This window comes from Anomalospiza imberbis, chromosome 2 (assembly GCF_031753505.1).
Source record: "Anomalospiza imberbis isolate Cuckoo-Finch-1a 21T00152 chromosome 2, ASM3175350v1, whole genome shotgun sequence".
Taxonomy (NCBI): domain Eukaryota; kingdom Metazoa; phylum Chordata; class Aves; order Passeriformes; family Viduidae; genus Anomalospiza; species Anomalospiza imberbis.
Genome location: NC_089682.1, coordinates 109564564 through 109588391, shown reverse-complemented (window position 1 = coordinate 109588391; position 23828 = coordinate 109564564). Strand labels below are relative to the sequence as shown.

General features: G+C 40.2%; 1 protein-coding gene across 2 annotated transcripts in view; it reads right to left on the bottom strand.

Moving 5' to 3' along the window:
- TPP2 (tripeptidyl peptidase 2) overlaps nucleotides 1-22789 on the bottom strand; it is a 52219-nt gene extending 29430 nt beyond the window's left edge. Inside the window, exons 1-16 of one of the 2 annotated variants that reach the window (XM_068182555.1) lie at nucleotides 22355-22789; nucleotides 16507-16635; nucleotides 14684-14779; nucleotides 14171-14275; nucleotides 13386-13510; nucleotides 12520-12683; nucleotides 11121-11275; nucleotides 10053-10129; nucleotides 9393-9520; nucleotides 7505-7604; nucleotides 5399-5547; nucleotides 5151-5266; nucleotides 3292-3460; nucleotides 1802-1959; nucleotides 1214-1290; nucleotides 318-424 (exon numbers count right to left, since the gene is read on the bottom strand). In XM_068182555.1, the coding sequence (XP_068038656.1) occupies nucleotides 318-424; nucleotides 1214-1290; nucleotides 1802-1959; nucleotides 3292-3460; nucleotides 5151-5266; nucleotides 5399-5547; nucleotides 7505-7604; nucleotides 9393-9520; nucleotides 10053-10129; nucleotides 11121-11275; nucleotides 12520-12683; nucleotides 13386-13510; nucleotides 14171-14275; nucleotides 14684-14779; nucleotides 16507-16635; nucleotides 22355-22516 (2017 nt within the window). In that variant the 5' untranslated portion in view covers nucleotides 22517-22789. The remainder of the gene's footprint in view (nucleotides 1-317; nucleotides 425-1213; nucleotides 1291-1801; nucleotides 1960-3291; nucleotides 3461-5150; nucleotides 5267-5398; nucleotides 5548-7504; nucleotides 7605-9392; nucleotides 9521-10052; nucleotides 10130-11120; nucleotides 11276-12519; nucleotides 12684-13385; nucleotides 13511-14170; nucleotides 14276-14683; nucleotides 14780-16506; nucleotides 16636-22354) is intronic. The other variant, XM_068182554.1, reaches the window with a different exon arrangement.
- Between the last annotated feature and the right edge of the window lie 1039 nt (nucleotides 22790-23828).

Below are 23828 nucleotides of genomic sequence, written 5' to 3'. Positions count from 1 at the left end.
CACCTTAAAAACTATGCAAGTCTCAGACAGTGATACTTTTCCATAAACATGGGGCATTCCTCCAGGTATATGCAACCACTTCAGATTGTTATTGGCTGGTTTCTTTAAGACTTAGAATCAAGATCCTGCTACACCAAAAACCGTGCAGTAACTCAAAATCACTCATCTAAGAGCTTAAAAATCAAACAAATATTTACATATTCATGGGCCAAAACTGTTAGTATTTATTCAGGCAGAACTCAATATTATTTAAAACGAACTTTGTCAAGTCTGACAAATGCAATTTGTTATTTAGTTAATGTGGTTATTTTCCTTACCAGCCCATGTAGCTCCCTGGGGAACGTCAATGAAGTGCCTTCGGATCTGACCAGGTTTAAAATGAACATCTGTATACGTCAGGTCATAGCTTGATGATTCATCTACTCTGTATATCAAAAGTAAAACACAAATATTAGTCAAACAAGATGCAAAGCCAATTTTTGAAACATTTTTCAATGCAAAAAATACTCTAAAATGTGTACAATGAGGATATTTAGTCTTTAACATCAATTATATTAATCCTACTAATATAGAATCAGACAGCACAATGTATCTTAAAGATTTAAAATGTCAGCTCCACCACACTATATAAACACCTTCCCCAAAATTACAGTGCCCAAACAGAAATATCACAAAATCCTCATTTTCAGTGGATCTGCTTTTCCTGGCCAAGTGAATTGCCACTGAAGTGAGCTAAGGGATGGAAGTAGCAATATTTCCATAAACAAGTTAGGGAAGAGTTGCTTTGTTTTTCCCCCTGAGGGTAGATTGTCCACCAAAGACGTTTAATAAAATACTCTCCTTCCCTATCAACATCATTTAAGTCTTATGTTTAAACCCATGATGGGTGCAATACCAACTCTAAACTCACCATACTGAAGTCATGATCAAAGCTTATCCCAATGTACACAAAGGCCAAATAATGCCCTCTAGCTCTTTGTACTCTACTTCACCAGGCAGAAATGAAAAACCAAACTTCAGCTGACCTACACATATGAACAGTACTTTGGTCAACAAGCCAGAAGGCATCTGTATGCTCATGGACCAGGAAGCTGCTGCCTGCTGTCATGAACAAAACTATAAAAAATGTCACAACTGCACAGGCCTGCTGTAAGAATCTTTTCAGGTGTTTGCAGAAAGTTCAGGAGCTCTCAAGAGTTCTGGATTTACTCACCTTGTCGGTATAACAACAGTGATTGGAACTCTGAACAAAGGGCCTGCATTAGGCATTGCTGTATCATATCCACACACCTAACAAAATAAAATACAACAACTCAAAATCTTTGGTAAAAATCAAACTATAGAAGACAACATTCAACTTAAACCAGTTGCAGAGTATTTTGAATCTTTGTAGCTGTCACTGAGGAGAAAAGGTCATTTGAGCAATGTCACCCTAGAAACAGTAAAACCCTAACAATCACTGAAGAAAACAAAAGATATTTTCCCATTTTGACTCATTTCACCAGAGAAAAAAAAACTTAATGGTTATTCATTTGGCTTATATTTTCTATATGCTCTTATTTTTCAAACATAGATACTCAAAGTTCCACACCCATGTGCTATACAACATTGTATAGCCCAACTATCGCTGACCGCTGGCTTCAGTCTGTATAGACAGAAATACACTGTGGCACAACTTTCTGGTCTGTAAAGCTCAAAGATTTTATTTCCTTAAACACTATTTCTATAAAAAGTTGGTAAGAGACCCCATAAGGACACACAAGGGCACAAAATCCTGCTCAGAACACCAGTACTTCCATACCTCTGTATAATGTACTCCTCCACTCAGGCCACGTGGATCCACACGAATATTTATGTGTCGACACTGGTTCATGAGTTCTAAATGACTAGGACATTGGACCCATGGTGCGTTTGAAGTTAAAGCTAAATGAAGCTGGAGAGATATTCTTTCAGTGTTTTCTGTCAGGAAACAAATAATAAAAAACAGTTCAATAACACAAACGTGCACATTGTCCACTGTAACAGTATTTGCCATTAAAACACACATATTGAGAAAATATAATAGGAATCAATTCCTTAAGGCCCCTGGATCTCAGATTTTGCACAAAGGGAGTGTTCTATATTGTTTTAACTTGACAAAAAAAGAATAGCCGCAGTAGGCAGTAAAATAAAGGTGGTATCCAGCTTTGAAATTCCTCTTCCCTGAAACAGTCAAACCTAACAAAGTCAAAGGCAGGCCGGTAAGCAAGGCTTCAGTTACTCACAACATAGTCTGGAAGCAGGTATAAACTTCTTTCTACAGATAAAGTGTTGCCTAATGCAGAGAAATACAATAAAAAGCAATCACATTGATTCTGAATGCTATGCTAATTACCAAACTACATTATAAAGCATACTGAGCAAAAGGAAAAGTCTATTAAAATGACTATGATAATCTAGTCAGATTTTGCAAACGGTCAGTCTGGCAGCTTCTGTGAATTAACTTTTCTGCCAAAACTGCTATGCATTAAGGCACAGCTTCCAGAAAATCATCCAGAGCAATTGAAATGTTTTAGTTATTAGCAGCTTCCTCCTGCTCAAAAGATTAATGACACCTTGAATTTTTTTTGTTTTAGTCCTAATTAAGCTTATCTTAATTTTCAGACATTTCGTCACATCTATATTAAGCAGAGAAAAGAACACAGCAGAAGAAATAAAAGCTCAAAGTGAGCTTCAACAGACAAACTGAGCAATCAGCCTCCATAAACTCATATTTACAATCTTCAATCTTGAAGACACCAGAGCACAGAAATAACTAGGCAAAACAGGTACCAGGGAAAACCAGGGAAAACATCTAGGAGCCAGTCATGCGTTGCAAATGACTGTTTTTAGATTGCTTATTTCCTGCAGAAGTCTAGTGAACAATTATTTTGTGCCACACGTTAAATTTAAAATGCACTGATTGCAATGTAAACTGTCAAGCAATTAAGTTATCCAGAGTCAGTAACCTGCCCCAATTCAGATCCTTTCTGCCCCTAAATAAACTCATCCTTTTATCACATGCTAACTTCCTTGATGACCACTGGTTTTAGGAAAGGAATAAACTCAGTAAGAAGTTCTCACGTGGCTCCCTTTTTGAACGCAACATAATTCAGTCTCTCAGTGAGTTCCAATTTTTATTAAATAAAGCAGGGCAAGAGGGGTTTGTGGAAGGGTTTATTTTCATCTGCACAAGTTATTATCATCACGGCTTTTTGTTTCAAGTTGACACTGTATTTCTCTGCATCTTCACCTACAAAAGCTCTTTCCTACCTGTATTCTCAGGAAAGACAGGTTCTATGCCAACCCCATGATCAGATGGTGCCACTATCTGGGCTGGATCTCTGAGGTAGATTCCACGGTTGCTGCCGACAGTAACTGTGAAGCCGATGTTACTTGTGAATGATGAATTCTGAATGAGGTAGTCATAGGCTTTATCAACCTGTTAGAAGAAGCAAGTTCAAAATTAACAAATTTCAACTTAATAGCAATTTATGCATATGCTCTTCAGTATGAAATGTTTAGCAAGCACAGCCACAAACAGTGAAGTACCTCACATGCTACCCGAGGAACATGTGATTGCATGATAGTCAGCACAGAAAATGAGGCAATTTTTGCAGTCTGCAATGGCCACAGAGACCAGAAAGCCAAGAACAGTTGAAAAAACAAACAATGCCAAGTCTCTTCTGCTATCCTAATCATTTTAATAGACTTTACCTCTTACTTAGTATGCTTTATAATGCAGTTTGGTAATTAGCATAGTATTCAGAATCCATAAAAAGATTCCTATTCAGACATGACTTTGAAGAAGAGGACTTCAAGGCCCAAACCTACTGTTCCAATTTAGGTGACTTTTTCATAGGTGGAGCAACACCTATGAAAACATAGGTGTTAAAACATGTAAAACTCTTATACAGTAAGAAGTTGAGCAATTCAAAAGAGACAGGCAATGGAACACCTGTCTTATATATGGAACAGGTCTTATATATTGATATGAAGTAAAAGAATCAGGTCATGAAATCCAGCTGGGGGTCTAAGTACATGAGCTGTCACAATAAATTCACATAAATTCACCTTCTTGTTTTAAAAAGACACCCTTTCTACCTCACTTGCTCTTTTACTGACTACAAAAATCTTAAATTCTCTTCTACTTGACAGCAAGGTACCTTCACCAATGAAGATTAGGGCACTCTCCTTTGAGACAAGAGGACATACAATACCTTATCTGCAAGATCAATTTTAATCACATTTTAACACAATTTAATTACAAGTTACTAAAACATCAGGTATGACTGGTGCATTTCATTTTTTATTTGATATGGCTACCACCACTGCTGCCTTCTGTAACAAACTCGGCATTACAGATGTGTTTAACAGGCATTGCCTACTAGGTTCTAGCATCTCCAGAACATGAATTTTGGGCTAAGCATTTAATATCTGGCATTTTGAAGCACAAGAATAAAATCTTAGTACTTCTATTAGACTAGGGCAGGAGTGACTGTAGGCAAAAACCAGGTCCAGCTCTCTAAGAACATAAGCTTATGCATAGGGAGACACTCAGTATGCCTTTATCATACAGAGGATCTCATCACAGATTTCCAAACTACTCTGAAGTCCATAGTAAACAATGAGCACTCAGACTGTTTAGTGCAGGCCTGCAGCAAAGTCACTGTACAACTGCAGCTGTACCAGCTGTTTTCACTGCCCAGAACTTACAGTCCCAACCTTTGTCTGGACAGAACTAGTTCAGCTGTCTCTGACAATACATTTTTGGACATTAGGACAGAATTTAGGCACCCATGTGGTGCCTAAATTCACATGCGGGTGGATAAAAACCTACATCCTATTTTTTATGTCCATGTTTCTTCTTGATCAGCCTAAGAATGTGTCCAGTTATTACATTTATTTTACAGTAAATGCATGCTGAAACTGGAAGAACCTTCTCATTCCTTCTCCCCTCCCACTACATTCCCTTCCTCTCTCCCAGTGAGATTTGAGAATCAAGTAGCATGGAACAAACTGAGTGAGATCACCTCAAAAGCTGTTTTGGCTGTTTTGTGGGTTAGTTTTTCACCAGCAGTTATTTATATTATACTGGGCTTTTTTTTTTTTTTTTTTTTGCTTTCAAGTACCTGAATAATACCATGTCCTTGTGCAAATACTTCTATGTTTTCCGCTTTCACTGCAGTATTTTCCAATGCTCTTCTGACAGAATGAACAGTGTAATGAACATTATTAGCTTTGAGTCCTGAAATTAAAAATAAGAGTGTTACTGCATACAACAAAGTATTTGAAAGTGACAGCATTTTTTTAAGAGGAAGAAGTAAGTATCCAAGCTCTTTTAGATGATGCATCTATGTTTAACATTGTAGCACTTTACCTGACAATACTAATGCAATGCCTCCACATGCATTGGGAGAAGACATGGATGTGCCATTCATGAGCTGTGTTCCTCGCAGAGTCCAGTTTGGAACAGAAGCAATAGCACCTCCTGGGGCACTGATACTTACTCCAAGGGCTCCATCAGTGCTAGCATTAAAAAACAATGGTTAAAACACCAACTTTTTTTTTTTTTGCACAATTTAAGGTAAAGTTGTCAGTACCTTTTTAAAAAAATTGCTTTAGAGAATTCTCACTACCTTTTACTTCACTAAATCCATTAACCCATTAAACACAAGAATAAGTATGCCACTAACTAACAATTTAAAATGCCATGTTAATCATCAGCTGTGCCTGTTTTACAGTGAGAGGTTTCTAAATTTTCATGCCTTCAGTATTTTCCACCAGGCTTGAGTTTAGCCAGCAGAATACTTTCTGGGATTTGAATTACAAAATGCACACAAACCAACCTATTAAACACTTCAATAAATAAATTAGTATTCCATGTAGCCTATTCAATGGTATTACTTCTAAAGAAAAATAGTAAAAGGGAGAGGAAGGCCAGAAAAGATCCAAAACCTAGACTTCTAATTTTGCATGTTGACAGTTCACTACCAGGTCAAGGTTTGAATTTACAAGCTTGAAACAAGAGGGCAAGGGGAGAACACATAAAAAGTAATGTCAAGAGGTCAGATAGGATCAGCTGAGCCTGATCCCTAAACCCCACAAGCATATTTAAGAACAGAGCAACTGTGTGCCTATGGCACAGTTGAAGTAGCATCTAGTCTTCAACTCTATGAGCCAGATATGCTCCATCTTTCTTGCTCTGGATAGACAAAAATTGCACTGCTTGGATAAGGACAGCCCTGTGCCTGAGCTATTCCGTTCTGTAGAGAGGCAGGATATTTTAGGGTACTTAGATCCCACACTAAGAGCTTCATATGTCTAAAATCTGTCTGAAATCAGAATATTCCAAGCATGATACTGCAATGTGACATTTGGACGTATTTTATGACAGCCACATCTAAACCCATTAAAAGGTTCTGCAGCCCAATACCTCTGGACAAGCAGTGCACAGCACATCTGCCTGAAAGCCTCTACTGCTTTCTGGGACAGATTGATCCCTGCATCAAGACTGCTCTAGCAAACTTTAGGAACTCTCCAGTCATCTGCATATTGCACCCCAAACAAGGAGAATCCTCCTTTGGCCAGACTTGGCCTTCCAGCTGACTGTTTTACAGGGTACAGCGACTAAGCACACAAAAAGTGATCAGTGTTTGTGTGTATATCTATCAAAATTAATTACAAATCAATCTCCCTTTCTCAGCTGAAGGCAGAGAGCACATTTCTCTTTTCCCTACACAAAACATGACAATCCTTCACAGTAAGATTCTTGAAACAATATAATGCCTGTAAACATACAAACACCATAACAACTAGAGAACAATTCCGAAGTCTGAACACAGGCAAGAACTCAAGAAGAGATGTTACTATTTTTTTTCTTTGTTTGTCTATCACATTACTATCAGATGCTTCTGAGAAATTAAATAAAAACTGGAGTTTACATTGCCCTTAAAATTTCTTTCACACGTATTTCAGAAAAGGTAGAAAGCAATTTTTTCTGCCTACTCACACCTCTACTGAACTCAAAACAGAAGCCCTGATGAAGTTATGCCGTCACAGCAATGTCACTGAATCCAGAAGTAACACCACTGCAGTAACAGCATTTATTTTAATCGTCATCACTTATAGCACATTTAACTTCACCGCACTAACCCTATGAAATAAATGCTATAGAAAAATGTAAATTAAAAAAACCCAAACAGATTTCCAGACAACCTTTCAGTAACTTTTATAATCTTTGAATAGATCCACACCGAAATACCTTTCTAGGAAATACAGGCTGTGCTGAGGCAGTTCCATGCTATTCCCTCTCCTTCAGCAGTTCTAGATCCCAACATAAAAAGGTGTTACCAGAAGAGCAGGCTAGTTAGGCTCTTTCCACAGGAAAGAAATACTTTCATTTTGGTATTAGTCACCAATTTTAGATTTTGAGTTATACCACCTGAACCCCTAAGTAATCAATTGCTCTTGGAATATAACCTACCTAGGCCCTCTGGATGACCAAGTGTACTGATTTGCTGGCAGTTTTTCTCTCAAAGAGTATTCAGCAACCATCATGTCAGGTGACACGTAGGCACCAACACCTGCAAAAAACATTCAAATGTTTTAGGTGCAATATGAAGTTTTATTAAGAACTAAAGCAAAAGTCTTCTGTGGTTTAAATTCTTTATGAGAAGAATTTTTGCTTGACATTTAAAATGATAATACACATTTTGCATCTCATTAAATCCAGATGCTATTGCAAGGCAAGTGTAAAGCATCATGCTATGCAGTAACAATGCTGATGGGCACACTGTATAATAGTAAAATATCATGCAAACTTCCATGTTTCACTTTTATTCAGCTGGAATATAACCTTCTACACTTCTTTCACAACAAGTAACTCGTACATGTCTTCTCTCTCTCCTGCGCTCCTTTCCTCTGTTTACACTGCTCTGCCACAAACTACAACAACTGCAAGTCAGAGCAATCCATGTGAACCGGTTCATGTTCACGAGGCTCCCAGCTACACTCCCTGGAGCAAATGGCCACATCCACACATCTCAGTCAGGAGACAGTCTTTACTGGGTATCAGTTCCAAGTACCAGAGTATGTAAATGTCTAAATCAAAGCCCAATAAAACAGCATTTGTAGAAGAGAATGCCAAGGATGCACACTGCAACTATGATTTTGTTTACAGCACAAGCACTACTGCTGTGGTACAGAACTACCATACCAAGCTGACAAATTTGGCAAGGTCCATGTCTGCCTGTGTGAACTAAGCCAACCTGTCAGCTGTATTTTGCTTTACCCTCAAAAACAAAAACTCTATCTGGTTGACTCCAGATGGAGGACAGGAGCAAACTACTTGGCATGCAGAGTGAATAATCACCCAGTCTCTAGAGTGATACAACAAAGTTGAATTGACAGAGTAGATGTACTGTAAGAGTAAAGCCACTGCAGACTTGAAAAGAGCTTGTTAGTTCCAGCTCCAACCCCCAGTCTCAATAGTGAATTAATAGCAGATTAACTTTCAGAAAGTAATCAGCATTAATTCTACTAGCTGCCCTGGAATAGCAGCTCTCCAGCTTTCAAGGCTTCATGCTAGTCTCCTTACACACTGGTCCCCTTGCATAATCTTGTGTAATGCAGCAGTGAGGCAATGAAGGATTTATATAAAAATTAAGACTAAGGAAGTTACCCCTGCATGCTAGACATTTTGCTGAATCTTATAACTCAATGTTTCACTAAAACATCAAAACCATATATTAGTGCATCATAAAAAGAATTTTAATGACAATAATAGACTTGCACAGTGGTGGCACTGCAGCTGGAAAAATTCCTCCCCTACAAGGACTTGTCTAGATCCTAGCATGGGATTATTTTCTATCCAAATTAAAAACATCTGCTTCATTAAAAATAAGAGTATCTGATGAAGACAGATGATAAACTGTAGTTCTGACAGTTCAAAATACATTGCAATACTTTCCAGAAAACTTATTAGAATCCAACTTAGAATTGTATTTTCATAAGTTGCATTTACCAGCAGCTATTTGTTGGAGCAAAGTGGTGTGCTTAGAAAAAGTATTCCTGAAATATTCAAATAAGTCAGACCAAAGATTTCTTTTGCAAATTTTATACAAAGCCAAATTACATCAAGACCATTTGCCTCCTACTTCTTTTCTACATATGTAAGGTTTTGAATTGTAAGAAGATAACAATCTAAATTTGTATACCTAAGCATAAAGCAAGTGCCTCTCTCAGAATTAACCTTGTAGCCCAGCAGGCATTTTTTTAGACTTAGTTCAGCAATCAAACATGCAATAAAAGTACAAAGTTTGAAAACACGGAAGCTGAATACTGTCAAAAAAAATTCTAAATGAATTATTTACCTATTACACTAGATGTAGTTCCACCAGGACATCCAACTGTAGAAAGGCAAGGACCATTATTTCCTGCACTTGAAACATAGATTACATTGTGTTTCCACACTGCTTCATTAATCACTTCACAAATTCTCCTGAAGTAAGAGACAGAAATTAATTATTTACTCAACAATATTGCTTTCTTCCATAGGACAAAGCTCCCTGGTATTTCTAGTACAACCTCTGACCATCCACCAAACAAAGAAGCTTTTGCAGCCTGCTTCCCACACCTAGCAGAGGCGGTTCCACTACAGAAGCTGACCACAAAAATATCTTCTGGTTTCAAAAAGGAGTGAAAACTATGTAGTGATCCTAGGTCTTCAAAAAATACCCCACACATCATATGGTGTTGCAAATATAAAAGTTCTTAATTATGCTAAAATATTATTTGTATACGTGTTATAAATCCGTGTATGATATATTTGTATACATATTATAAATTAAAAGCTTTTTCAATGGGTTTACTTCTTTCAAAGCCAGTTTAAAATTTATACTGCACAGTTTCTAACTTATGAATGATGTGAGCCTGGATGATTCACTCTTAGCTACTAGCTGACTTACAAAAAACTCAACAAATACAATTCCACCTCTGTGAAATTAAAATACTTTAACCACAGTACTACTCACCCAGAATTTGGCCAGTGTGTTGCTTCTCCATAGCTGTAGTTGACAAGATCACATTTGTATTTTATTGTTTCTATCATCTGATAAAGTAAAAATGGAAGTCAAAATATGTGCTAGTCAAAGAATAAAAGTGACTTCAGGAATGACAGAAAACATCTTCTTAAACTGATTTGCTACATACCTAAGAAAGACAGATAAATCTCTTGAATCTAGAAAATAATTTATTGTAGCCAGATAAGTGCTATTTTCCCAATGAACTAAGAAAATTAAAAAAACCTCTTCCCTGAAAAGCCTTATTCTTGCCTTGTTCCCAGCTATAAATCAAGACATTACCCTAAGAGAAAACTGCAGACAGCACCAGTATTGTCTCAAGAACATAAAATTCTCCTTTCCTGTGCAGTTTGATTGAACCCCAAAAAGTTGCAAAAAAATTATTGTTCATGTTGCTACATCAAAATATCCTATGGACCACAAACATAGTCCTCTATTTTCATATCCTTTTCTTGCGTAAAATTTTTCATTATCAACTCATTATACAGAAGAGCTCTTGGTCTTCCATCACTAAAAGGAATGATATTTTTCCTCACTCTTTAGAAAAAGAGTTAACACAAATACAGCAGCATAGGTAGATACTTGTCTCTATTCTAGATTTCTGTCTTCTCTAGTTATCTGAGTAACTATAAAAGATACACTGACAACACAAAGAACTTTAAGCAAGTATGCAAATAACTTCTGTCATGCATCCAGCCACTCAGACACTGCAAGTTTGTTAGCCTGGAGAATCTCTAAGTGCTCTATGCAACGTAAGTTCTGTTTTATATTAAAACACTAGTCTTACAATATGCTTTAAAATACATTTCTAGTTGTTTTTATGAGTTTTGGCTGTGTTATTTATTGATTGAAGGTTTTTTGGTTTTTTTTGGGGGGTGGCTTGGTTGTTTTTTTAATTTTTGGTATTTTTGCTGGAAATACTGTAGAACCATAAGCCTATATAAAAGCAGGGCATGAAGTTTCACAATATTCGACACTTAAGACACATCGCTGAGATTAATCATTCAATGAAATACCCACAGCTCTTATTAGACCAGTGCCAGTTTCCATTGTACTTAGTCTCGTATCACCAATCTTGATTGCAAGAATCTGAGCTCCAGGAGCCACACCATTTCGTTCTGGTTCTTCTGGAAAGTATCCAGCTGCAATACTAGCCACATGTGTTCCATGTGCTCCTGTGCAAACGAAAAGTATGTATTTTTAGTGGACTTCGTTTGTAAGAATTCAATATGCTGCAGCTCAATTAATTTTTACTTATTGAGCTGTAAGCACATAAATCCAGTCAGCAGCCAGTCACCGGTGCTGCTGATACCAAAAGGGTGACAGTGTTCACCGGGACTCAGCAGTGGAGCCAACCCTGTTTAGTATTTTTTGATGATCTGGACATGATTGAGAGTATCCTCAGTCACTGTGCAGACGACAGGCTGGGCAGGACTGCTGATCAGCTGGAGGACAGGAAGGCTCTGCAAAGGGATCTGGGCAGGCTGGATCTGGCTGAGGCTAATTGTATGAGGTTCAACAAAGCAAACAGCTTTTTAAGGAGAGAAAGGAGGCAGCAGGAAGACAGGAATAAAGAATTAACTTCATTCCACTAACTAAAGTTACTTCGAAGGCTCAACATTTCCTACTCAAAGTTATGAATACTACACCTGAGACAACTCAGGCAGGAAGGATTAAGAACAGAAAACAGAACTGCACAGAAACACAGAAAGGAACATCTCAGAAAAGTTACCATCTATTTAGAAACCTGAACTGCTTATGTAGCTCTACTGAGATGGGATAGTTTCATGAGGAATTAGGAGCATTTTTCAAAGCAAATGCATCCATACTATCCCAACCACTCCATGTGCTTCCAAAACAAACCATGATTATTTAAAGAACACTCTAAAACAGGTAAAGAGAGGTTGGAGCTACAGCTATAGTGACACCTGACATAACCAAAAAAGTCTGTATTACCCTAAATTAAGATCAATACCCATTTTTTTCATGGATATTATATTTAAGACTCTTAAAGTATAAAAGTACAAAGGAGAGCAACTACAAATCAATCAATCATCATGCTATATTTAACAAACAAAACAAAAAAGGTATTTTGAAAGAAGGTTCTCTTTAGTTTAGGCTTCAAGATGCATGTACATCTTAAAGAATACCTAAGTATGCATGTTCTGTGTATACGTGCTTATGTACATAAAGTTGACAGTACTTCATAGAAAAATGCAAGCAAGATTGGTAAGGAGCTGTTACTATAAATTTAGTTCAGGAAATATGAGTATTGATCTTAAAAGCCATAATAACAAATGCTGTACTATGACAGCTGCCTCACGCCATCCCAAGTATCAGAAACAGGACCCAATACATATTACTGCTTCTTATGATACCTACTTTGCAGCAAAATGTTTTAAAGATTATTTTCATTTACCTCCACTTGTCACAATGGAAAGGAGGTTTCCATCATCATATATATTCACAGAATAATTCAACATCTCAGATGTCCCAAAAGAGCCATATTCCTGAGCCTCTTTGTAGGTTCTCAGCACTGTACAGTTAGTTAAATCACCACTCTCACTGGTATCTATGCAGGCTCTGTTGACAAAAACAAACAAACAGGCAATGTCCCAGCTGCTGCAAACTTTTGGTTACCTACCCTCTCCAGCTGAGCATAGCAAAAAGACTTCAAGAAGTTTGGTTCTGTGTTTATGGTATTTTTAAATAGTTCTTTAAACAACTACTTTAAAACTTGGTTGTTTATACTTAAGATTCAGATACTATGAAGTTATCTAAATAAAATGATTTTCAAACACTAGTAAATTCAAATAAATCTGTATTTGAAAAGCAAGAGTATGAAAATTTATGCAAGTTCAAGGAAGAAATTTTTCTAAAAGTAGATGTTCCGTGCTGGTACACAGACATTTGAAGTTTTACTATTTTGTATGAAGTACAATATCAGTAATGTGCCATGTTACATCCTGAAGTCTGTGAACAGACACCTGTTTTGTTTAATTCATATCACCAACAGATAGTCAAAACAGTTTTATTCTGCTTCAGAAGAAAAATCCTGTAAATTTACACTCCTATCACCCTGTTTTCAGTAAGACTTTATTCTATCCCATCTTCATTTGAGACCAAATTTTGTCAAGAAACTCAACTGAAACAGTAGGATTATTTTAAAGTGAAAAATACTTAAAAACTCTCTAAAGAGGGTAGATATAAAAGGTAAAAAGTCTTCGATGCAAGCTACTGTTTTATGTAAAGGACAAGACATTTTAGACAAGTTCAGTCATTTACCTCCAGGTCTCACCGTCATACCACACTACACAATCATATACCGGGCCTGGATCACTGTATTTCTTCTCAAAAGAATTCAACAATTCCACTTGATTTTGAAGTTCTTCCTTTATTAGCTTATTTACCTAATAATGCAAAAATAAATTCAGATTCTTTCAAAAATTATTACAAGATAGGTAATCCTATATTCTTTCTAGTGCTATACATTCTTTCCGCTACCTTCTCAGGAACGTCAGACTATCCTAGGAGTCACAAAAATCTAGAAGTTCAATGGCTTTCAACAGTGCACTATTTATTTCTGGCCTATTATATACAATTACTTCTAATTTCTGTAAATGCAACATTTAAAGCCATTATTTTCTTAAAGATTGTTAAATGATAAAGTAGTATCTGAGGCATTTCTGGTACTTCATTGAAATAGTACATCATTTACAAAAGAAAGAGTATGTTTAGAAAATTCAAACTTTGAACACAGAAAGGATGGTGGCCTCAAAACATAGCACATTAAATTAAAAATAAAACTTACTGAAAATACCCAACAAATTTTTTGAAGTAATACCATTTTCACATTTGACACCAACTCTCAAAAGTGAGCAACACTAAGCAAACCAAACAACCATGCATATAAAGACTTATAAAATTAATCAGAAGATACACTGGTAAATTATCTGCCAAAATACTCACAAGTACCTTTCCTTCACTCATCTTATGAAACATTTTAATCCTGTCAACCAGTAACAAACTATTGCAAAGAATAAGTTCATAAATTTAGACTTAAAGCAAACCTGTGAGGGAGAGCTATGAGCAGCATCAAATTCTTCTTGTTTCCTACAGGCCTCTGCTAGAGCCAACCTGTGAACAGGATCCCAGAGCTTTTCCTTGCGCTCTTTCTGGAAAATAAAACAGATGTTCCCCAACAAACTGAGAAATATATGTCAAAGTATGAAGTCTATAAAGATAATTTGAAAATTCTGATTTGAGATAAAGGCTAAAAAAAGTTCTATACAATAGTATAAATAAGCATAAAATGCCACACAATAAAAAAAAAGGGGTATCAATAATTTATGTACTTCTTGCCTCAATGGATCACTGTAAGGAGGATTTCTAAGCCACCCCTGTTGCTCTGAAAAAATCACAAAAGAAATGGAATGAATAAAAATCAGAGAGAATAGTGTTCAAGTGCTGGTTAGCAGTCTAAGTATGTTCGCAAATCACATGCTGTAGTATTCTAACAAAATTAAGAAACAGAACTGTAAAATATGACTATATACCAGAAAGAAAAGATAATGAACCCTTACCTGAATCCTCTCCTTAAGAGCTTTAGGATAGATATCATAGCCATTTTTTATGCCAATGTGATATTTGCCTGAAGGATTTACCCAGTTTGCTGGAATCTACAGAAAAATACATTTAGAAATAGGTTAACTAATGGCATTAAAAGAACTCCTCAAACAAAAAAGCCCCACACTGTGAAAGAGAGCTTAGGAGAACAAACCTGCAAATACTTCCAAAATAATTCCCTGTCTCCATAACAGTAAATACTGCACTGTTCCAACAACATGACATGGCATTTTCAATCCATCTTCCAAAAAATCAGTATCAGTTCACATCTGATTGAACTGATTGATCAGTTCACATCTATCATTGAACATCTTTAAGCATTCGTTGCTCTGATAGTCTACTTTCAAAACACAAAGCCCCAGCTTTACTGGATTTGCTGGGCAGAGGTCTGGGTAAATTACAGTACTATAAGTGAAACCTAGCATGAGCGAGTATGGTTGGAAGCCTTGACATACATCTGAACACCTCACTTCACATCTTGATGCAATTTAGACTCTGTATATCAGGATCTGCTCATCCACTAGAGCAACAGATTCAGCCTTACAATCATCTTCTGTGCAAAATTAAGAAGAAAGCTGACAGCATGGAGAGATCCAAAGATGTAATGTCCCCATATTACATCATCAATCCAATCAGGAAATCAAGAACATGTTGGCAACATCAGTTCTGTGTACCCAAGACCTCTAATAGATTTCATGTCCTTTCTGGAAACCCTACAGCATTTCTGTTCTGTGCACAGTGAGAATTCAGTGAGTCTACAACTAGGTCTTCACAGATTTTTTCAGTCTCCGAATCTATTCACCACGAGCTTAACACAATTCCTCTTGTAGCTTACACAAATGTGGAAAATACTAGCACTTTTAAAGACACTACCGTGTCTGATATTTTTAAGGCATATTAGCACATTTTCTTCAGCCAATTTCCAAAGCTGTATCAGATACTGTTTTGAACAAATAATTAAATTATTATCAAGCCCCCCAAAAAGCCCTATACAAACCCCTATTCAGCTACAGAACATATTAGAAATACAGACATATAAAAAGTGTAAAAAACACTAAGCAATCTGCATGAAGATGAGCAAATGAAGCATTAGATTTGGGTAGGATCTGGTTAGCAGGTTCCACTTGGGCTAGGGGTCATTTTCTTCACAGTAGCTGATATGGAGCTGTTTTGGATTTGTGCTGGACACTCTTAATAATTCAGGGATGTTTTAGCTGTTGCTAGGAAGTGCTTGCACTGAGTCAAGCCTTTTTCTCTCACCCATCCTAAACAGTGAGCAGGCTGGAGATGCACAAGGATTTGGGAGGGGATATAGCTGGGACAACTGATCCCCACTTGACCACAGGCATCATGATCAGCATAAAAGTTGGGGAAAGAAGGAAGAAGGGGAGTCATTCAGAGTGATGGCATTTATATTCAAGTCGCTGTTTGTGTGGCGCCCAGCTTTCCTGCAGATGGCTGAACACCTGCCTGCCCATGGGAAGTGGTGAATGGATCCCTTGTTTTCCTTAGCTTGCATGCAAGGCTTTTGTTTTACCTACTAAACTGTCTTTATCTCAACATGTAAATTTTCTCAATTTCACCCTTCTGATTCTCTTCTCCCCATATTGTCAGGGAAGGCTGAGTGAGAAGCTCTGTGGTGCTTAGCTGCCAGCTGGGTTTAAACCACAACATCTGGTTAAAAGGAAGTAAGTTCTGTAAAAACCAAAACAGATGCTAAATTTGCTGTTAACCAAAGATGATGACGTCCAATGGTGTCTCTGTACCACCAAATACTCACTTTTAAAGTTCTTCCAGAAAGACCAATAATTTCTCCATCTTTAGGTTCTGCAATGGTACATGTAGTTACATCACCACTGCCCGTAGTGTCAATTATATCAATTATCTTCGGTTTCCCATCAGTTGTAATCTGAAAATACGAGCATGGAAAAATTGGAAAACGTACTTGATTACCCTTTAGCACACAAACCAGGAATGTTTTGTTGTTAAAAATATCAACAAGCTTTTTCAGACACCCAACCTTTAACTGAAGAAAATAAAACTGGAATACAAGATAAATTTTCAAAGAACTAAGACCAACATGTCCCTCTTTCTGGTTCATACAAATCCATTCATTTCTAATAAGGATTTAGAAGAGAAAAAAGTAAAAACATTGTATCAACAAAGCACAGGCAGCCTCAATTTAAAACCAAGCCTAAATTTGCAAAAAAACATATTTGCAAGAATTACTATTTGTTTTCATATTATTTGCTGTGTTGTTTGTGACCCCTCATTCTGGACAAATTTTATAGTAATGAGTGTACAAGTAAGAAAATGACAGGTACTGAAGTACAAGCTCTCAAAAACTGGAACCTCTGAACTGAGCTTAAAGGAACCTAAAAGGGACACAAGTTACTATAAGAACTATAAGAAACCTGGAAGCAACTTTTTACATGACACAGGCAGTGATAGGACAAGGAAGAATGGCTTTAAACTAAAGGACACTGTTAGACTAGTAATAAGGAAGAAATTTTTCACTCTAAGACCAGTGAAACACTGGAACAGGTTGCCCAGAGAGGCAGTGGATGCCCCATCCCTGGAAACATTCAAGGTCAGGTTGGATGGGGTTCTGAGCAATGTGATCTAGTTGAAGATGTCCCTGCTCCTTGAAGGAAGGTTGGACTAGATGGCCTTTCAAGGTCCCTTCCAACCCAAACCATTCTATGACTCTATGAATTGATCATAGACACATAGTTTTACAGGTCTGTATCAAAGACTGATTTAAAAAAGAAGATATCAATCATCTTCCTAGTATTTCCTATACATTAACTACATTGAAAGTGAAAAAAGCTTCATATTCAGAAAAGCAGCAACATTTGTTGTTTTCTATCATTTAAATATATGGTATTTTTGCCTTTATTCTCTATCAATAATTTTGGTGTTAGACATAATATACGGAAGGTTGTTTTGTTCCAGTAATGTTCTGGAATTGTGAATTCAGCTACTGGAAGCTACTGACACATTCAAACTGTTTCATAAAAGTCACTCTGCTGCTGCCAAAAGGACAAGACTCGGGTTCTTATCGCATCTCAGCAAACAAAGATAGATACTTCCATGGTCTCAAATTCATGGCTTAAAAAAAAAAACAAACAACAAACAAAAACCCAACCAAAACCCATACAACCCAAAAAACAGCCTCCTAGAATCTCAACAACAAAAAACCAACTCAGACAAATAACAAGCAACACTCCCAATGAAAACAGGCTTAAACAGCTTAAAAATAAATATTCTAAAGCCATAGCAACCATAAAAAACAGCATCAATTTTATTTCCCAGAAGGTAACAAACACTGCTTTTGAATAGGCTTGCTAGGGAAGAACTTTCATGACAGAAACCAACACTGTTCATAGAAATTCAAGTTCACTAGAGAAAAATCTTTAGAGTATCTTAATCTAGTAAAACATCAACTGAACAAGTTACACAGCAGTGAAAATTTACTTGGGGAACAGTGTGTAGGCACTAAACCATACACTTTTCAAGCATTTGTAATTAGTGTCTTCAATGCTGGCCACAATTCACACAAAAGAGCTGCTCCAATACTAAAGCAACTGCAAGCCAATCCTGATATTAGCAGCACTGGACATTTTTCAGTATGCCTCTACTCAAAGTCAGTGATCTAAGTACAAGAAAACAAGAATGAAAATGCAATCCAAGGTGACTTGCTTGAAGGAGATAAGTTATACAGCAACAGGTGGCCAGAACACAGATTTATGCCGCAGCAAGCTTGGGTAGTTTTAGAAGTTGTTTCCTAGCCTGAAAGACAAGGTGCAACTCCTACCTTCTGTGGCTCTCTGCCCTCTACCTGAAACCTAGCAGGCCCACACATGTATGAGAGTTTGTACTGTCAGAACCAACAACTCAGAGTCTCTCAGTCAGACACAAGAAACTCAGAGTTTCAGCTGGTCTAAGGCTCAATTCCTAACAGCAGCAATCCAGACAGGTTCACGGTAATTTAGTGCAAGTAACCGATACGGCGGCTCCTGCTGCCACGAACTCTTCGGCACATTGCCCACCAGCAGCAAGGCCAGAGTGAAACTCAAGAGTTTGGCTCAGTTTTCTTTTGCAAATCTTGTAATTCTGAGTTTAAAATTATAATAAAAAATAATCAAGTGACCTTGATCAATGTCCTTATGGGAAGAGAAGAGTCCTGAAGTAATGAATTGATTACAGAGAAGATACATTCTAGTACCTTCTGCATTAAAATTTAAAAAAAAAATTATACAATTAAAAATATTTTATACTGTGTTTAGAAAAATAATCCCCAATCCTGCCTTAATTATTATGGCTTGCCGATATGCATTTGTAAAACAAATTAGTAGTTTAAAACTGAAAACTACTTTGCTGTTTATACATTTCTGCTTGAAGTTTGAAATCCTGCTTACATGTTAGTTCTAACTTTGTAAAGCAGATATATTAGTACACTGAGAACACTAAAATTAATCTAAGTGCATAATCCTGGCAACTGATGCAAGTAATAATAGAAGTAGAGGAGCACCAGGATCTATGATGATCTCAACACAAGAAAAAAGAAAGCCAGATGCATTTTAGCATGTTTTTGCCAGCCCATACAATCACTGACTCTAACTGACAGCTACCACAGCCGCAAGAGGTGACCAAGTTCTTCAGCACTTTGGTCAGGGGACAGCTAATCATCATCATCATCACAAATAAAATAACTTCCAAGCAATTTTTTTTACTTCAGTGCTGAAAAGCGAGTAAAACCAAACTAGCTGCTACTGCTAGAAAGTTGTCACATAAAAGTACAAGTTAATGTTAGTAAATAATAATTCCAAATGCCACTTCACAAAATGAACAAATTTGCAAGAAGCGAAATGAACTGACTTACCTATCATGAAACATAAGAAGCCACAATAGGAACAAGGAAAGGGAAAAGGACAGGGTGGGACTGAGCAAAGATTATACATATACAACCACAACACTCCATTAAATGCACCTAAAATTTCATCAGTCACTGTGCCTTTATGAGTAATTACAAACCATGACTTGGCAGACAGTAGGAAATACATTCTACCAAGAGGACTGAAAGAAGAAAAAACTCATGAAAAAAGCACACAAACAAAACTTGACAGTTGGTGTCAACTGGTGGAAAAGCAATGGAAGAGGAGGTGGAAGGAATTCCCTAGAGGGCACTGGTTACAAAAAATTAATAAAGAAAAGGAAAGTAAGTACAAGCCAGATTAACATTTTATGTGTCAAAGACAGCCACCCAATAGACAACAGACCTAAGAAGGTGTTTTTAACTATCCTCTCTATGGCAGCAAGCATCCAGGGAAGAATAGAAACATAACGATATCTCCCTGTTAAACTCTGTCCCCAAATCTTTCTGTCCCTCAAAAAAGGGAACAAACAGTGCTATCAATGTTTACAAACCAAGTCAGAATATCAACAAGCACAGGAACCCTACTTGGGACTGAAACACAAGGGAGCAGCAAAGAAATTGACTGTTTTGTTCTAAGAACTCCACTATATTCAAATCAGGGTAGCTCATTTTAGCCTGTAATAATTATTGTCATTAACCAGAACTCAAAGTTGTAATACCAATTAACCTTGCTATAGGTTTGCAACTGATTCAACATCTTCTAGATCTAACTCTATGCCAGGAACAGACAAGAAGACTGACAGTAAGAAAAAGCAGCAGCAAAGACAGGGGTGTAAAAAAAAAAAAAAAAAAAATCAAAAATTGTCCTAAGGTTAGACACTACTTCTTGCAGTACAGCTATGCTGTGTCACTACCTATGCCCAGGACACTGATTCATTGCATTGAGGCAAAATGTAAACTGGCAAATACTCCAAAGAGTGAGAACAATCTTTGGCTGAAGAAACACCTACCGAGCTATTCTAGAGTGGGTGCTTCCTATGCCTCCTTTATAACTCCCTGTGCAAGTAAGTCTCCCAAGGCTGTACTTTAGCAAGCCCCTTCAGCCAGGTCTATTAAGTGGGCAGTGTGGAAAGATCACACAACTTCTTTACACGTTTTTCTAACAACCCTGCAAACTTACTCTCACCCACTGCAACATGAATTCCACACCCTCCTCTCCAAATCTTTTACTACTTCTACATTCTATGGCTCTCTGCCTCCTAGCTGAAACCTAGAAGCTAAAAAATCTTTTCCTGCACTACCTGAAATTTTATCCTGTGTGTAAAGAAAGCAAGTTGGAGAAAAATGATATGGTCAAGACGGAGATCATGATGCTTCACAAGTACCTCTTATGAGCCTTGGGTTACTTATATGAGAACAAAGCTTCCCACTACGGCCAATAAATTAGTATTGAGGTTTTCCTGTTGCTATTGACCACTACTCATTCATAACCTCTAGAAATTTAGGGGTTTTTGCTATTATGTGTGAAACTTCAGATCTATGCACATCATTCTGTTTATATTCACACCTTCCTAATTGTCTTCCATTACCTTCTGCCAAGGTATCATCATGCTTTTCTTTTTGCTAGCTTTCATAAAGCTTTCCAATTACTCTTCCACTTACCCACAACTTCTTGCCAAAAGCACCAGCTTCATTTCAGCTTAAATCAATCAAAGTTACAGCTGTCCACTCCTCCCCTCCACACAAACTGTCCCCTTAACTCATTCTCTAGTTTAATTGCATCCCAAAAGGAGTCATTTTAGAACACGGAACTAACGATGTGCCAGGGTCAGGTCCCTGAATGAAGTCACTTAGGAGTGAATTCCACACCAAAGAAAGGACAGAAATCAACACAAGCCCTGCTCAGTCAAAACAAAACAAAGATTCAGCGTCCGAGTGAGCTGCACACAACTCGGAATCATTCTTCCACGGACTCTTCTGCCATCACTCAGTGAAAACATGTTGAGAAGAAATCAAAGCAGCAGTGACACAAAAGGCCACATGCAAACTTACAAGATAAAGAAATGTTAAGAGACAAGGGTTACAAGAAATAAGTGCTGAAAAACGCCCAAACTAACATCACACACAGAAATTTACAAAACCGACATGGAAACACAAAGTCGGCAGATTAAAAAAAAAAAAAAAAAGCTGACAGAATCGAATTTGATCCAGACTGTTACTGCAATAAAACGCACGAGGAAGACGGGTATGCAAATTGTGCCAGAAATGCACTTTTCATGCAAAGGACCTAGGCGGCTGTGTGCAGCCTCGAGCTACCTACCGCCGAAGTAACGCCGAGGTTTAACAAAAACACAAAGCGTTCTTTTATAATGAGCTCTGCGTGAGAGAAGGCAGCCCATTAGACTTAAGAGCCACAACACGCCTGCGGACGGCTCGGGAGGAGGATCCCCGCAGCAGCACCCGGAGCGCCCGGCGCGGAGCCCACGGCCACGGCAGCTCCCCGCCCTCCCGCAGCCGAGCCCCGCTCACGCGTGCCGGGCGCGGACCGCGAGCCAACACACAGCCACAAGTCCCCGCGGCAGGGACAGCCCCCGCGGCCTCCCCTGCTCTCGCCGCAGCTGCCTCGGGCCGCCCGAGTGCCATGGCCGGCCCCGTACTCGTCCCCGTCCTCCCGGGGTCGGTCCGGCGGGACCTGGGCGCTCCTTGCGAGCCGCGGCCGTAACCCAGGGCCGCCGCCACCCCGCTCTACCTGCATGCCCGGCGCCCCGGGGTCCACGCCGGTGTCCAGCACGGCCAGCAGCACCCCCCGCCCGTCGAAGTCGGGGAAGCGAGCGAGGAAGGCGGCGGCGCCGGTCTCCTTCTTGGGCAGGAGCCCGTGGAACGGGAACGGCTCCTCGGCGGCGGCCGCCATGGCGCGAGACCGGGTCGCGGGGCCGGTGAGGACAGGCTGCGAGAGGCCACGGCAGGGCGGCGCATGCGCGGTGCCGCCCCAGCGGCCCGCGGGGACGGGCACCCCCTCGCGGCCCGCGGCGCGCTCAGCACCGGAGCCAAACTGACCAATAGAGCGCCGAGGAGGGCGGGGCCTGCTGTGGAGGCAGCCAATCACGAGAGGGACGTGTTCCACGCGCCGGGGCTGTGGCGGCCACGTACGGCGGCGGCGGGAGCCGGGGGCACCTTCCAGCGCCCCGCCCCGCCCCGCCGCAGGGCTCCCGGCCGGGGGCACCTTCCAGCGCCCCGCCCCGCCGCAGGGCTCCCGGCCGGGGGCACCTTCCAGCGCCCCGCCCCGCCCCGCCGCAGGGCTCCCGGCCGGGGGCACCTTCCAGCGCCCCGCCCCGCCGCAGGGCTGCCGGCCGGGGGCACCTTCCAGCGCCCCGCCCCGCCCCGCCGCAGGGCTCCCGGCCGGGGGCACCTTCCAGCGCCCCGCCCCGCCGCAGGGCTGCCGGCCGGGGGCGGGCTGCGGCCTCGGGCCCTGCCCGCGGCTGTGCGGGGCCGCCCGCGGCTGTGCGGGGCCGCCCGCGGCTGTGCGGGGCCGCCCGCGGCTGTGCGGGGCCGCCCGCGGCTGTGCGGGGCCGCCCGCGGCTGTGCGGGGCCGCCCGCGGCTGTGCGGGGCCGCCCGCGGCTGTGCGGGGCCGCCCGCGGCTGTGCGGGGCCGCCCGCGGCTGTGCGGGGCCGCCCGCGGCTGTGCGGGGCCGCCCGCGGCTGTGCGGGGCCGCCCGCGGCTGTGCGGGGCCGCCCGCGGCTGTGCGGGGCCGCCCGCGGCTGTGCGGGGCCGCCCGCGGCTGTGCGGGGCCGCCCGCGGCTGTGCGGGGCCGCCCGGCGTCCTCCTAATCGAAAACGGAATCGCGGAATCACTTAGGTTGGAAAAGAGCGCTGAGATCATCAAGTTCAAACTGCGACCGGACGCCATGGCACTGAGTGTCTACCAGACCATGGCCCTGAGTGCCAAGTCCAGCCTTTCCTTAAACACCTCCAGGGACCGTGACTCCACCATCTCCCCGGGCAGCCCATTCCAGTATCTAATCACGCTTTCTGTGACGAATTTCTTCCTGGTGTCCAAAGTGAACCTCCTCTGGCACACGTCTCGAGGCCATTTCCTCTCAGGCTGTCATTTACTGCCTGGGAGAAGAGGCCGACCCCCCCCGGCTGCCCCCTCCTGTCAGCTGTCAGCTGGTTGTAGCGAGCAGTAATGTCTCCTCTGAGCCTCCTTTACTCAAATAACCGAT